The sequence below is a fragment of the Ischnura elegans genome, chromosome 1, assembly GCF_921293095.1.
Source record: "Ischnura elegans chromosome 1, ioIscEleg1.1, whole genome shotgun sequence".
NCBI classification, from domain to species: Eukaryota; Metazoa; Arthropoda; class Insecta; order Odonata; family Coenagrionidae; genus Ischnura; species Ischnura elegans.
The window spans coordinates 97,942,117-97,959,127 of record NC_060246.1 but is presented as its reverse complement, the minus strand read 5'-3'; the positions used below and the strand labels follow the sequence as shown (position 1 = coordinate 97,959,127).

The window sequence follows — 17,011 nt, the reverse complement described above, 5'->3', positions numbered from 1 at the left end:
AACCCTTTGCTTCCGTCAACAACAACTTTATTGCGTACCTGTGGCGCTTTCCCCTCACATATTCACTATTTCCCAGCCTAGCTCTCCAAGTAAACCATAGACTCTTCCAAACTTAGGTCACGTGAGCGGGTTACTACTTTTTCCATTGATTCCTTGAATGCGTCTATATGGGGCTAATTTTGAATAATCAGTGGGCCAGAGGAGTGTTATATTCAGAGAACGTAGATAGGTTCTTGTTGATTTGAAGGGCTTGGAGAATCGACATGAATTGATCAAGCGACTTCTCTCTCCTGAAGCAATGCAAGTCATATAAAGATCAAGCTTTTCAATTATTGGAGATACGGGAGATTTGGTTAATTCTAGCACGAAAAATAAGGCCAAAAAGTGGGGAAATTCTTCTATGGTTAAATATTTCCATCTAGTAAATTTCCTTCAGGTCACGTATAGCCCATTTTATATCCTCGGATGTATACATCCTCGGATATATATATCCTCGGGCCGGATCAGTTTCTCCGAGTTCGGCGGCATGTAACTGGGTTAGTGGAAATTGTTCTCTTAGGCTTTTTTTTGTAGGGGAGGATGCCAAATAGAATGCTTGTAAGTATTTCGGATATTATGGAAAAAATCAAGTAATGAGTCTCTAATTCAAATGCTAGTGAACATAAGGATGGGGAAGTCTAGCTATTGTGCATGAAATGTAAATAGTAAAAATAAATTGCAATGTGGAACCAGGACTTTACTGAAGTTATTGTAAAATTTATGCAAATATATTATTTCATGCATAGCAGCAAATAAACATAGTGATAACAACAAATTTTGCCTTGATGAAATCATAGCAAATAAAATTCACTCGGAAACTTTAAAAGTATAAGAACGGAAGCATTTATTAATATCGTAAGGATAAAAATACACATACCTGGAGTATGTCCGAAATTAGGCAACCAGCTAAGCAATTTACCACGATAGCGTTAATTGAAGTTAAAAATAAAAATAACAACAAGGGAAAAATATTTGTATTCCTTCTTGTAAAAACCGATTAAATAAACACAATCTAATCATTGCGTTAAAAGTCATGAAGAAAGATAAAATACCTTGTAATAAAGTAATTACCTATCCTCGTCAAAGGCAAAAGTATCGTTTTATTATTTCGCTTTGAATATTTGTAAAAGTTTTTTTTTAAGGTATAATAACAATTGTGAGAATATATAACTGTTTTCTGCATTATAAAATGAAAGTAATAAAAAATACATTGTAAAAAGCCACTCCCAAAGACGTCCTTGCAGAGAAAAACCGGGTAAAATAGAAAAACACAGAAAAAATCGAAAAAAAATTTTTTTCGGAGCTTTCCGCACGGCAAACAGGCAAAGAGTGGTGACTGACCCTCTCCCATACCCTAACAGCGGTGGCTGGCGCTCAGGGCGGAACATAACGCAAAAGGGAATCATGAGGTAGCGTCTACGTCATCAGCCACTGGGTAGTGGCTGCCATGACGTAGACGCTACGTCATCAGCACGGAACGTGTTAAGCTCTTCAAATTCCGTATTTGAAATCATATTTGTTCTCTTAATGAGAGTATGTACTTAGATGCATGAAGTTCAATGGTAGAGGAATAAAAATTTCCTAGCAACACAAGGAAACTAGAGTCATGGTTTTGGTCAACTTATGTTGAATACAAAGCATAACACATTGGTGTACAAAATGGGAGGGGAAGCAGCAATGGCAATCAGCACATGTGTGGATGACTACACACCAGCTTAAATTGGTTTGGAACCACTCGACCCACCGAAAGTTAAAAAAAAACAATTGTCACTCGCTCAACCCATTTCTACCAATACCAAAATATAATTTACTCATAGAATAGGCATTTTATTTTTAAATAAAAAATCCATGTCCCAACAGTTATAAAAATTAAAATTCACAATTATTACATAAAATATTCTCAGTTAAAGAAACACATTTTTCTTGATAAGGAAGTCACATATGCATTCTTTGAAAATTGTAACCGTGTATAAAATTGAAGTACAAGATAAATATGTAAGTATTTACAAGTTTAAAATTTAAAAGCCTTAAAAATTTGATGTGTACCCAAGCTTTTCTTTCATTTAGGTGACTTGAAATAATCATTCCCGAAACTTTGATTTTACAACCGCAGGAAGAGGAAGTAGGAAGAGAATCCCAACAAATACGGTGACTCCAGCAGCAAATGCCATTGAAATACCTAGATCAAAAGAAGGTGGGCTGGCAGCAACTGAATCTCCTGCAATAAAGAAGCATAGAAATAGTGAATACAGAAGATGAGCTATATGGCCTTAATAGTGAAATGAAAAGATGGACTCCAAAGGCCATAGAAATTAGCATTAAAGGTTGTGACCATTTAAGTGCATCTTTTTATTTTATATTCAAAATTAGATGTAGTTAAAAATTATTGATAAAATAGCCTTACACTTCACCGTTAATAACTCATATTCAATTGTCACGAACACCACAGCAATGACCACAAAAGTCAGAGATCCATCAATCCATCACAAGTAACACCATTAAAACTTAAAATGATTTAATACGCTTATAAAGTCTTTCACTCTGGTATTATCAAAATCGGTGGCAAAAGAAACAGAAAAAAACTAATGGAAGTTTTAGGCTGGTTCAAAACCTTGATGTGAAAAGATGCTCAGTCAAAATTTGTTTACGTTGATGCAATATTGATTAGCTTTCATTCCATTCTTTCAGATTTCTTTCCTTGGTCACACTCACTCACTAACTCAGTGAATCAAGTCAAAGAACTATTCGTTTCAGTGGTCCTTGATATAAAATGTAGATTACTTCATATCCAAAAGGCAAGCTATCATTAAAAAATATTTTTATGGAAAATGATGAGTACAAATCAGACATAAGGTTACAAGGTAGAAGAATAAGCCATGTAAAGTCAAAAATATAGGAGTTATGGGAAAGTAACTTACCATATCTTTCTGTCAAGTAAGAGAGACCATCATATCCACATGAAATTACAAGGGCTTGGTGAATAGGCTCTCTCTGAGAAACCCCAATATTTGAGTATGTTGGGCCAGGAGGCAAAAGGGGAGGAACTGCGGTGCAGTTTGGAATCGCATGAGGGTTGACAGAGAAAAGTTGACCAGCAAGGAGTGATCCAGCATAGCGAGGCTGAGTGGCATAAGTGAGATAAAAAAGCCATTCTGGAAGGGCTTTCAGCGACCTATAATTCATAATTGGAGACACATCAGATGAAAAAAATCATGTCGGAATTACCATAATGTACGAATTTAAATATAGATATTTATTAATATAAATATTAATTATTTCCTTTTAAAGTAGTAAATAAGTACTATTTGAATATGCCTCTGTGACAAGTAAGGAGATAAAAAACAAGGTGCATTACCTCAGAGTTCCACTACCTAGAATAAGATAAATTGACGAAGTTAAAAGACTGTTGGAAGCAGCAGATAGAGAGCAATGCTGCACACGCATGAATGCCAAGGTTTGCTGCTCAGCTACTACATGACAGGCAAAAAATATCCCCCATAAATATAGCCAAGATTCATAAGATGTTAATCCAGATACCCTGAAAAGATAAATATGTTATGATAGCAAAATTTGTGACAAAGGTCCATATACTAAAATGCACCTCCCATGCAAATAACCTCACATTTAAAATAAGAGAAAAGAGAGCTTACAGTCCATTAAAATACCATGGATATGTTAAACATGGTTGTAGTATATTTATTGTAAATGTAGAGGCAATTTTGTACAGGCTCTGCAATGGTTTTCGATTATATAAGTTTCCTTCAGAAATATCTAAAGAGAGGCTTGTGTACAGTATTAGAGGGCTAGTCAGAACTTAAAATTTTTATCTTGAGAGCAGGCAGGTTGGGAATGGTGAAAGCTTTAGGGGAACCACCAAAACCACATTGTGCTGTGAGTGTGGCATCAAATGATACGGTGAACAAACTAATGCTACAATCCTGTATTGTTTTAAGTTTCTGTATTTGATGCACACTAAAAAGGAATACTCTGCACATGTACCCCAGTAGCAGAGTTGGTCGCAGCTATGTTGCAGCGACATAGCTAACGTCGTGCTAAGGCTGTGGTCACAATGGTCTGTCGCTGGCACTTCACATTGTGACTGGCCTGCAACCAATTATCAACTTTGGTTGGTAACCATACCATCGTAATAAAATCGTCGGTAAAATAACATCGTTGTAGCAGTCTGAGCCACAGCCATTGGAGGTGGATATGTTGATTGTAAGTCGATGTTTATCAACAGAATCTCATTCATTTATGTAATGAGAACAATTTTGATGTTTTATAATGTTCGCTATGCTTTTATACACATTTACTTCTTCATTTTCTTCATAGGTACCAGAAAATTCATTGTATAGGACTGCCTGAGCTTGTATTATAAGGTGAATAAAACTTTTGCTCGCTGCATAGAGATTTCTACAGAGAAATATATTTAGTGCCAAAATAGTGTTACATATATTCAATTTAACAAATCCCGTTAATCTACTGCTGATACTTGGAGTGCCAGTGGTTGTAAAGCACAAAGTTTGACAAGGTTGAAAACTATTGGCCTAGAGTTGTAATTATCAGTGTTCCATTGTGATTGAATTGTAAAAAGTGCTATTACGCTATTGATAGATGTTTAACAGCAATGCAAAAATTGTCAGTGGCAAGTTCACCTCCGTTGTTCACTGTTGATATGACATTTCATGATCAAGCAATCAAGATCAAAAATGTGTGTGAAGTTTGTTTGTCAGTTATATCAACGAATAGTAGTGAGAAAAGTCACCTGTGTCACTTGCGTGGGCTAATTTAAGGCTTTAAATCAGTGAATAAATATTATTTTTCATCATAACAAGCTCTATGATTGTAAGTTGTACGTGATGAATATAAGAATGGTAGTGACTTCTAGTTTTTGAGTATTGTATTTACCTATTTCCCACTATAATTTTATGGTGTGTGCTAGTACAATGTTTGTGGATTTACCTATATTATTGAAATACGTTGTAGCTTGTTGTGAGTTGTGCACAGACTGTTTCCCTGTGAATTCTTACTCGTGAAGCCAAGGAAATGGCTAAACTCTGTCACATTATCATGAAATAAAAGTTTCTCTTAACAATAACTGCATGTCTAGTGTTTCTTTAACTGTCTATTGCTTTTCATAGACAACTGCCTAAAAGTATTTTTTATTATTTAAGAAATTGCTTTCCTTGTGCTCTCTGAATTGGCATTAGCTTTCCAAACTACCACTACTTACACGGAAGGAATGCAGAGCAACAGAAGTTTTGTTATTTTACAGGAGTGTTTTTGCCTGTGATTAAGGCTCTCCAGCTAAGTAAAAATGAATGTCTCATGTATTCCACGGAGTAGTATTACACATCAAGGTTGATGAGGGTAAGAGTTATTTTTCAGGTCACACCTCTTACAGGAATCAAGCTTAACGTAAACCTCTGACTAAAACATAAAATTACTCAGAAAGGTTCATGCAAGTGAATGAGGAAAAGAAAGAACTGTCAAAATTGGCCTGAATTAAATGATCGCAATGGTATGTTGTGTACAAGCAAAATATTTTAGGAAGGTTGCATGTGACGTTGCCGTGATGTGGATAATAGGAAACTTTGCATGTTGCGGGCACGTCGCAGCGACATAACCGCTACTCCTGTGACATTGCTAGAACCTCTCGCTGGTAGCATCATGACATGCCTGCGACATTGCAGGACCGTCTGTTGCTACTGGGGTAATGCCTTCTGCTTGGACACTCAGATACGCTATGATTTTAAAACAGCACAGTAGTCTCATCACTAATATTGACCTCTTAAAAGCTAGACGATTTTAAAATAAACCAGGTAAAAAAGACTGAATATTCCACTATAACCTCCTTAGAGACACTGGTACTCACTCAACTGCTATTCGTGATGATGCCAAAGTGGCTACTATAGTGAATGGGAGGCTTCCAACAGAATATGCCAAATGGAACAACCAACCTCCATACAGTCCCTCCTGACACTCTTGAAAATACCGCGTGCGATACACAGGGACTATAAAAAGAAAATATAAATCACATATCATTAATTAACAATAAGGAACAATCAGATACCAGCATGGAATATAACATTGATTGTTTTAATCAGAGATTGTTTTTGCTCATAATAGTCATGAGTGAGAAGAGATCACTCCTAACAGCGTTTCAAGGCAACAGTGGTCAATCAACAACACCTAAAATCTAATGAGTGGTAATTCTTTGAATACTTAAAAAAATGTTCACCAATAGGTCACAAATAAAATCTACTACAAGCACTAACTTATACATAAGAAATGGCTGCAATTGTATTAAAAAAAAACTTAATGTTAGAATGCAGAGTAGTTTTTAATCATTACGTACACAGGCTTCTTCACTATGCATTTCAAATGAGATCAACTGGTCTTGATGAAACTTTATAGGACTATATCTATGTATATAAAAGATAGTAAAAAATTGTGCTACAATGGACTTAGAACACAATCAAAGAGGTGCTCGCCCTTGACTAATTTAAGAATACTGGGACTAGCAACGGTGATATCTTTATGGAGTCACTTGCAATGCACAATTCCCCTCAGCAGCTTATGCACAAACGCCTCGGTAGCTTTTTAAACATTATTTTACATTATAGTATTTTCCCAACTGACCGATGTAAACCGACCAATCGAAAAAACTGATATTGTTGGCATAATGTATTTGCAAAATTATCCAAAAACTTCTAACTGTTTTTACAGCTTTCTTCAGAGGTCAAAAAATATAAGAACGGGAATAAAATCACCGAAAATGGGGGAATTAACATTTTATAAAATTGAAAATCCCCCTTTTCTTTCTTTACAACTCAACTAGATTGTGCCTGATAATGGCTCTTTAACTGTTTAACTGCGAGTAATTTCTGAGGGATTTTGAGCACTCATGAAACCAGGCTTCTACTGTATATTTACAATTGGTAATCACCGAGCTCTTTGGTACATACAATTAGCTTAAGGTAAAATATTAAGTGTGATAAACACTTTTGATAACAAAGAACATTTTTCATTTCACTAAGCCTAATCATTACAAATAATACAATGAAAACCAGTGTACAATGAATTTACCACAGGTATAAGAACACTTTCTAAGAATATTAATACATACTTCTAACCACCATGGATTGTATGTACTTCTCACATGCACTGTTAAACTTCAATGAATATCTTTCAGTTCTTAAAACTGAAGCTACTCATCAAAACTTTGCTCTACTCCTAGGCACCTTAGCTAATAAAAGCATGTCTTGCATGCATTATGTACTTATAACATCATTTTTTTGTCTTTAATGATGATGTACTTACATGTGCATACGGTAGAAAAAATTGAAATGAAATAGCACCCAGCCAAGAAATTGAAAATAAGACCATTGGTAGACACATAGGTTCTTTGGTATGCCTGAAAAAGAAAAAAAATTAAGGCTATAATATACAATTGTGTTCTATCCCAGCAGCTAAATTACAAAATTAAACTATTTTTTCAAGCAGAGATTTCATTCCTCGGACATCTTTACTACTCATACAAAAAATTATGAATAAAAATATTCCCCACAACAGATACATCAATTAAAATGAACAATGCCAACTGAAAAGTAATTCGATGATAAACTTCTGAACACAAAAAGCAACACATCACTTTCAGAATCTTTAGTAAATAACATGTGTGTACGCATATTGTTTGGCTAATTAATTGCAAAATTACACATGCGTACAAAACATGAAGACCATTCTATTGTAATAAAATTTTTATAAAGGCTGATTAAACAAACAACATACCTCCCGTCCACTGTAGAATAACCACAAAAGCAGGAAAAACAGTGGCAAAGATAATACACGAAGACAAAGCTGACCCAGCCCAGAAAGTCGGAAGTTCAATATGGATGATATTTGACGACTGGAAAAATAAAGATGATATTTAGAAGCATAGAAATTGCAATACTATCACTTCAATATGGAGTGTCCAAAGGTTTCCCTTAGATTTGAGAAGAAGATTCTTTCGTAATTAGTCCAGGACACTTCCTTGAGCCATCACACCCCACCAACTGCATTAATTGAACTTACATCCAACTATTTATTTGTCTCACCTTACGAGTGCCTTGGCTACCCTTACTGTCCCTGGTTGGCTGAAAGGAGGGGGCAGAGGTGGTGGTGGAACACCCATTCCCATTGGCCCACCAGCAAGAGTTTCATCCGTGTCAAAACCAAAAGCTTTTCTATATGGAGCCCCTTCAGCTTTGAACTTATCTACAAGAGCAGCTATTTGGTGGTTTGACTCCAAGAATCGTTCCCTTGATCGTCGGTCAACTGTAGACAAGCATACTGCAAAGGGAGGCATTTTATCATTGGTACTTATAATGAAAACTCAATTTAGACCAGTTAATCACTAATTTTTTTTAAGGAATTGCACACTGAAATTTATCACCCAAAATTCTAGCATTTATTTAATATTCATCAGTCGTGTTCACAAGAGTGAAAGTAGGTGCATTTTTGCGACATCAATATATTTTGCAAAAATTTAATGGGTGAAAACACAACTGATGATTAAAATAGCCTAAGGTTAGGGGCTATGCTCACAGATTCAATATTACAAACCATAATAAATGAAAGTTTGAGGCACGATGGTCTGATGAAGACAATCGTTAAAGGACAAGTGGAAGGGAAAAAGGGCAAGGGATGGCCCCGAATGAGTTATATAGGACAGTTTATAAAGGATGTAAAAGAGAAGAAATATGTAGCTACGAAAAGATCAGCGGATAGGAGAGAGAAATGGAGAGCTGCGTCAAACCAATCTTAGGATTGTTGACTAATGATGATGATGATGAAAAAATTGTGACTAGGAAATATAAACCAGAGTTACTACTCAACACTTACAGTAATACATCAGAGGGTTTTCCATTCGAGGGCATGGAAAACCAATGTCCGCAAAATAAGTTAGTAAATGATGTCTTCTCATTTGAGAATCAGCATTCGGGCTGCCACTAATAGTGGCTGAAGATACTGGACCAGCATAAAGGAGATCACCGAGGCATAGCAAGGCTACTCTGTAAAACAAAGTATAAAGGAATTATTTAACACTTACTGTCATAAATCTGAGACAAATTATCGCCATTTCATGTTGTACACTGCATGAAAAGCTTTGAAGCTCAAAACATATCACTTTTGCAAATATATGAGCCATCACTCACACAAAGAAGACACTCACAAGATAGAATTTAAAGGAATATTTATAAGATTGAAATCACTAATATGATGTATCTCCTATTGCTTGATATTCAGGCTAGGAAATTTTTCTATCAATATATCTAGACGAATCATTGCCATCATATGGTAGTTTTGTTTGCTCACATGCTTTTTTTGAACTGAACAAAGTACAAAGAGATGATTGATGATATGCAGAATTCAAAATACAACAACAATGTAACAAAGCAGTCAACAATACCACTCATATATATTTTACTAACCGATGCAGAAAAGGAAAAACATCAGATCTTGGCGTTTCGGCAGTTAATGCTACAGCTCTTCCATTTCGTCGTGCATCTGCCGATACCATAGATGATACTAGATATGCTCCTAATGGATCCAGGTCTCTCGTTGGCTCGTCCAGAAGCAACAAAACTAGAAAATATAAGAATAATAAGCATTATTCATTAACAATAATAGTAACATATAAATAATAATAATTTTTTTGAAATATCTAATGGCACAGTTAGAATCTTCTAAAAAACAGTAAATTTTCCAAATTGACTGGCTTGCATCAGTAGTAGATTCAAAATCAAGTCCCAGGAAGAGAGGTAGAGAGAGATCAGTCCCTCTGTCCCTGTTTGTCCTCCTATTTCCCCCCCCCCCCCCAGATCTACCAATGACTTACATATAAGTGATTTCAAGAAACATAACATTATAAACACGGTAGTCAAGACAATGAAGAGCTTGGCTAGGCACAAGGTTGGGACCCAGATGAAACATTTGGACACCACCAAACTAAAATCCCCTCTCTCCAGAATGCACAAATTTTTCATGCTGGTGGCTAAGACTATGGCACGGACTTAGATAAGAAGAATAGGACAAACAAAAATTTCTACCTGCCTTATTGTGGGTCTGGGTATATTCAACCGCTAAATGACAGAATCACCACTTATCCATAGCAAATTCTCATCTAATCATAGCGACACCACTAAAAATATTGAATTTCGTGAAGTAAGCATGAAATTTGCAATAGATATTCTTTGACACACCTATGTAATTTTGTATCGAGTGCCATCATCCCCCACCCATATGGGGTGGATGGGGAAAAGTGAATGGGGTGGGGAGAGACTAATGAACATTTATTATTTAAAAATCCAATTTTCAGCTCAGACTCATGGATGGTGTCATTTATGAACAAAATGGATCGGAGTTGTAGTTAAAATTTTACTTCGTGCACCAGAAGTCACAAAAATGATGCTATCTTTCAAGATAGTGGCTGTTTTGGCAAGCGCCTATTCTAATACATATCATCAGGTTTCAGGTGTCCGTTAAATTATTTTTAGGGACACTACAAGCATTCACTGACTCAAACATATATTTTATCAACTATTTTGGGATGATGAATACGTAAATACTATGGAATGAAGATAAAAAAACGAATGTGCCACCATGTGAATGATTAGGATTTACTTTTTATCATGTTACTCCAGGGGGAGTCAAGAAACCATGTGTGAGTGCTTTTTAGTAATTAAATATAAATGTAAAGCTGAAACCCTCCATCATTATCCACCAGGGATACCGACTTACAAAAAATATTGGGGGGGCCCAAACCGGGGATCTTGCCCCAAGAAATTTTATAAGTAGTGAGTTTTAAATTTTTTAAGCATTTTAGAAGAGTCTTATGATCAACATTAGAACCCTGATAACTCAAAATCTAGATATTCCGGGGAAAATCGACAAGCCAGACACATTTTTTCCTCACACCCATAACGAATTTTTGAGGGGGCTCAGGCCCCCTCTGGCCCCATCGAGTTGCGGCACCACTGTTATCCACACAATATCAAAACCAATGAGTACCAAGAATTTTCTATTTTCTTAGAGGACATGAGTTAATAATGATAGGTGCATTGACCTCACCTGGATCTTTCACAAGTTGCACACCAATTTCAAGTCTTCTCCTCTCACAACGAGTGATATCATTAACACTTCTGTTGGCTGATTGGGTTAAAGCAAGGTCTGCCATTACCTGCCGAACCCGAGATGATCTTCCTTGGCCTGATGCCTCCTGGAAAATAACATTAAAAAGCCCTCGCTCTGTAGAAATTGGATACATATATAATTACCCAAATTGCATGAAACATCATGCTTAAGGACTATTAGTCATACCAGACAAATGAAAATTATCATACCAATTAAAAGCCTTAATTTTCAATGGATATGATGACAGCTAAATTCTGGGTTCTCCTGCCATGTTTGTTGTATGTGATCGATGACAGTCATCAATAAAACATCAGCAAAAATATAGGAGATAGTGCTGACCAATCAGCGCTCAGCGGAAGAATGGCCAGTGCTTTATAAGGTAGAAAAAATCAAGACTTCTCACCTTCGACATAAAGATGGAAGCAGGATGACTTTTGAAACTGTTGTCAATCACAAAAGATAAACATGGCTGGGGAACTAAGACTTTGGTTATCATCATGAGCATCGCTGAGGAAATCAATGCAAGAATTTTCAATGGATAGTACATAACAACCAAGCACTCAATATTCAAAGTTACATCTCATATCTTAATGGAATCACTCTGGCTCACAATATAATACACAGGCATGGGGAGGGACCACCAGTGAAATGACTGTGAACAACACTATTATTAAAGTATTGTAACGGTCAAGATAGGTTTAAATGGTGCATTCTGCTGATAACCTCAGACTATCTCCCCTCCAAACTTGGAGTTCCCTCTTACTTTCACAACAAAGCCCACCTCCTTTTATATTATCTAAACATCCTGTTATCTTCCTTCCTCTCTCACACTTAACTAACATTCTTCCCTCAGACCCTGTTTTGAATATCCCCTCCTCACTCAGTACTTGCTCCATCTAAATCTACTGTCTCATCTGTATCTCACCTGGGTGCTGCCTTACCTCACCCACCATGCCCAGCAGTTTGCGATCCCTCCTCTCTGTCTACTTAACCTTCTCCAAACCCACATCTCAAATACTTACAGTCTGTTCTTGTCCTCCCTCCATGCCAAGGCCGTAGCCAGAATATATTTTCGGGGGGGGTTTACGGAATATTATAAAATTATTTTTATAAGATAAATAAAATATCGAATACGGTTAAATATACATATTTATTATAAACCCTTAAAGGAAAATATAAAAATATTATCATAAAATTGAATTAAGCCTTCTAGCATTTTTGCAGCGACCGAATGAATTAACTCCTCGGTGTCGATGTCAATTCTGTGGTCCCTCAGGAGGCTCATAAATCACTCACCTCTCCACTAATTCACAGCACTATTATTCACACACTGCACTACAACTATACACACTGCACCTACAAATTCGCTTAGATAATTATTGAATTAAGTCGCATTGGAGTACTAGATGTCCCTGCGCCACTATATAATATCGTCGTAGCACCAAGCGAGCATAATTTATCTATTTAATTTTTTTCATTTCTGGGGGGGGGATCCCCCTTGATCCCCCCCTGGCTACGGCTATGGAGTCCATGCCCATGTTTCCGAACCATAACGCTCTACACTCCAGATCAGACTCTTCACAAGTCTTTTTGTTTCAACCTTACATCCTCAACCTCCTATCATCAGCTCTTCCCCCATACACAAAACCCTCTTTCGCTGATGAAATTCTCTTCTTAATGTCCTTACTGCTGTATCTGTTTTACTCTAGTGTGCTGCTCATTAAGCTGAACTCCTCTATCGACTCAAATTTTTTCTCTCCTGCTTTTATTTTGAGCCCCACATTCCATGCATGCAATGCTTTACAAACTGCAAAACTTTGGTTTTCTTGTGATTAATTCTCAGGCCATATTCCTTGCAATCCTGGTCAAATGCATCCTCTAATGCATGGAACCCTCTTGTTGATTGGTTAATCAATGCCTACAAACCATAGAAATTTAAACATCATTCCCCTCACTTTGACCCCTACCCTCCCCCTGCTTTCCATTCCCTCAGAGTCTTTTCCACCAATCATCTCTTGCCCTCTCGGTTGCCTGCCGCAATCAATTATTTCTTTCCCTACATATCATTATGCCATGCAGTGTGTCCACATTCTTCCACTTACTTCTCTTCTCCATTTCTTCAATCATTTTCTCAGTTACCCACGGTTTCTTAACCCTTCCACTGTCAACGTACACAACTGTCTTCTCGGCCACTTATTTCAGCTTTAATCTTATCCCATCCTTTCTATGTAGTCTACTTACATCCAATATCCCAGAATTATTCTCCACTAGTTTTGGGTATTTTCTCTACACAGTCCCCATTTGAGCTTCTACATTCTATTTCCTAGCCTTTCTGATTTTCCTCTATCTTTGGAATCTTACATTGCACCTCATTAACACTATGTTGTAATCTGAATCTGCATGCATCTCTGGGAAGCAGTGCAAGTTTTTCACATAATTCCTAAACCACGTCCATTCCACAGTGTTTTTTATGTGACACCATCATGTGGAATACCTTTCATCTGGCTTCTACCCTTTAACCTATCAGCCTAGGTGCTCCTACCAGAAGTAATATTGAATTAATCCTGCCATTGCAGCTCTAGGAGTCATAGGAAAGTGCAAGCCTTTGCACTGCAAAAAGTCTAAATGGAAAAAAAGGATAAATGATATAATGAAGTGATAACCTGAGGGGAGAAATTTCAGATTAAACAATTATTCAAAAGCTTTATCTTACATCTTAAAATTAAATACCTAGAAACCATGACATAAATGTGGGTTATGCCACCTGAGTTTGAGATATATGGGCGATCTACTGATTTATCATTTTGCCCGAGGGCCAAAAGCTGATGTGACCCCCCCCCCCCACAGGGGTGCAGTTAAGAATCAAGGCTTGGGGGGGGGGGGGGGTTTAGGTGCAACCAATACCGGGGTGTGTGGGGGGAAATAAATACCCTCCAGGATAAGCGGTAGGTGCGAGATTAATAAATTGCGGAATTTTAAAATAAATGGTTTAAAATGTTGAGTTTTACGGCTTTCCGAGAGATATATTTTTATTAATCCTTATACTATTCTATTAATAATATCAATCCAATTGAGTAAAATGGATTAAACTTAAAAATTTCTCCGAGCTCTGGGGGGGGGGGGGGGGTTTTATCCCCCAAATCCCCCCCCCCCTCGCTGGCCAATGCCCCCCCAGGGCGAATGTGTAAAAATTCTATCACCATGTACGTCCAGTGGTTATAGCACTGGATTCCAGATTGTTGGGTCTCTGATTCACATCTAGAAAAACCTTACAGAAACTCAAAAATTGAAACAAGATAACAAATGAACCACCTCCAATACCCTAAATGTTGCATAGCCTAAAACTAGAGGCTAATTCCTGGGAGAACTCCACCCTCATCAATCTAAAACCAACCTTAAGGATGAACCAAAGATAGATTGACATAAAATACATCTGTAATGCACAAGGGCTGATGTTTTAAGGTCTGGTTACACAATACATACATAAGCGCAAATGAGTTAATGCATAATTGTAGGAACGTATGCACACGAAAATTCACTGTGTAACTATGCATCACGTATGGACACATGTCCTTACATGGTTCATTCATTCGTACACGTTCTCCAACAGTCTACCAAAATCATTCATGCTTTCACACATTAACTTGTGTTGACATACTGCATAACCAAGCCTTAATAATCAAAATACACGCTCAAAAAATCACCATTCCGTGATACCTTTGATCCAATAGTCAAAGAGGCAGCATATTCCAATGTTTGGCGCACATTTAACCCTGGCAGAAGATCGCATCGACGAGTAACATATGCACACCTTTCTTGGAAAAGTTTTCTCGTCAAAACACTTCCTCCCAAGTGAATTTGGCCTCTGGTTGTTGCCTCACTCATGTCACCACCTTCTGTACGTCTAGATATTACATCTAGCAAGGCCCTTTTCCCACTCCCTGCAAAAAATAAACAACAAATTAGTGCCTAGATCAACATTTTTCAATCTTTCTGATGAAATGATCCTTTTGTTCAACTTCTCATGACCATGTAATAGTAACTCCCACGATAAAAAAATTGCACTGCCTCTCATTATGACAATCACATTTTTTTCTATAATGGAATTAGACGACCACTTTGAAAGCCTTTTCAAACCCATAAGGGTGCATGAACTATAAGTTGAGAACAGCAGTCCAAGAGCAAGAAGATCAACTACGTCAACTACTAAATGATGAAAAAAGTAGAGGGAACTTTCTTAGATATAGTGATTTACATCATTTCACATCTCGACGAGAACAGTAATGATCCAGTTTTGGAGGCTAAACACAGTAGTATTTCATAGATCTTTCAGAGCTCATGATGATATTTAGGAATCAAAGTAAAATTATTGAGGATGCTGAACTGAGTATACTAAGGTTCATCAAGTAAATATTTAGGTAAGGCCTACTGAGAAGTTAGTCTCCACCTTTTAGTGAGCTTCACCTGGTATTTACATAATTTCAGAAATAATAAATTTCATTGATACATATAGGCTGTCTCATATTGCCTAACACCATAATTCAAAACGCCTATTACCAATAAAGAACACATTTAAATGAAGACAATGAGCTATTGCAGAGGAAATTTTCCTGATACCCAGAAATGTCAAAGGATATATTACACAAAAATGCAGAGATACAGGTAAGTCTGGGGGACAAATTAGCAGCCTGAAACCAATGGACAATGAAGTAGCCAAAAATGAAAATTCGAAGGGTTATGATAAAAATCGCAGATTTAACACAGGTGCAGGAAACAAACAGCATAATGCGTCCTGATTTTCTATCACACTCAAATTGATGAACATTCTACAGGCGGTAAATATTTATCCTAGAACGCACGGGTACACATTCATTCAAATTAACCACTCGTGTAACTAACAGCAATACGACATTCATTAGAGTTGTAAAGAGAGCGAAATTTACATTACTCTACCTTTAGACCCCAATATTGCAAGGACTTCTCCTCGATGAATTTCCAAAGAAATATCTTTCAAAATTAGACCAGTTTTCACACTCCCCATAATTCTCTGAAGCCATGTTCCACTCTCCACCTGAAATTAAATGTTTTAATAACTGAGAGAAACGACCAATTAACATTCTTGAGGGTATTTCTTATGCGATAAAAGTTAATATTTACCTGGCCTGAGTGGAAAACATTGTTGAGCTCCAATATTGGAGTATCTCTGGATATCATCTCGTCGAATTTCCACACTAGTGCACGAAAAAAGACTCTAAACACGCATTGAAGTTTCCATGCCAAATACGAGGTCTTCGGGTTACTACACCATGGATCTAAATAAAATCAGTTCAATGCTGTTCCTCAATGAACTCGCAATGGCTCCGTGGTTCATTAGCCTCTCCGCAAATGTTTACAAACAAGTAGCACACAATTCAATCACAGTCTGTGACCCCTAAAAACGACTACTTGACCACCATTGGGGTTATCACATTCTTCCGCCGACAGGTGGCAGGAGAGAACCGCATACCTTTGGGTCTTTTTATTGTTCGCGGTAACTTCTACGTCATAACAGGTGCCATTGGGTGGAATCTGTTTCCTGAGAAATCTTCTGGATGCGCTACATTCTCACCATCCTTTGAAGCTTAGTGAAGTTCTGCAGTTTAATTTGTGCTTCATTACATTCCTAAAGTTGGGCGGCCTTCACCACTCGCTAACTCATTTGGATATGCCAACATAATGTGGTGGTATTTCCCGTTAGTGGCTCTACTTCATCATTCCACATTCTCTCAAGTGATAGAAGAAATCTCTTGCA

General features: G+C 37.1%; 1 protein-coding gene across 1 annotated transcript; it reads right to left on the bottom strand.

Moving 5' to 3' along the window:
• Nucleotides 1-1,660: 1,660 nt before the first annotated feature.
• LOC124166891 (ATP-binding cassette sub-family G member 5) lies at nucleotides 1,661-16,463 on the bottom strand. The gene is made up of 13 exons (XM_046544606.1): nucleotides 16,378-16,463; nucleotides 16,174-16,291; nucleotides 14,938-15,161; nucleotides 11,158-11,305; nucleotides 9,519-9,672; nucleotides 8,929-9,098; nucleotides 8,142-8,376; nucleotides 7,834-7,951; nucleotides 7,363-7,456; nucleotides 5,915-6,053; nucleotides 3,395-3,577; nucleotides 2,958-3,211; nucleotides 1,661-2,257 (listed from the first exon to the last, which is right to left on the bottom strand). The coding sequence occupies exons 1-13, from the start codon at nucleotides 16,432-16,434 to the stop codon at nucleotides 2,121-2,123; spliced, it is 2,031 nt and encodes a 676-aa protein (XP_046400562.1). The 5' UTR covers nucleotides 16,435-16,463; the 3' UTR covers nucleotides 1,661-2,120.
• Between the last annotated feature and the right edge of the window lie 548 nt (nucleotides 16,464-17,011).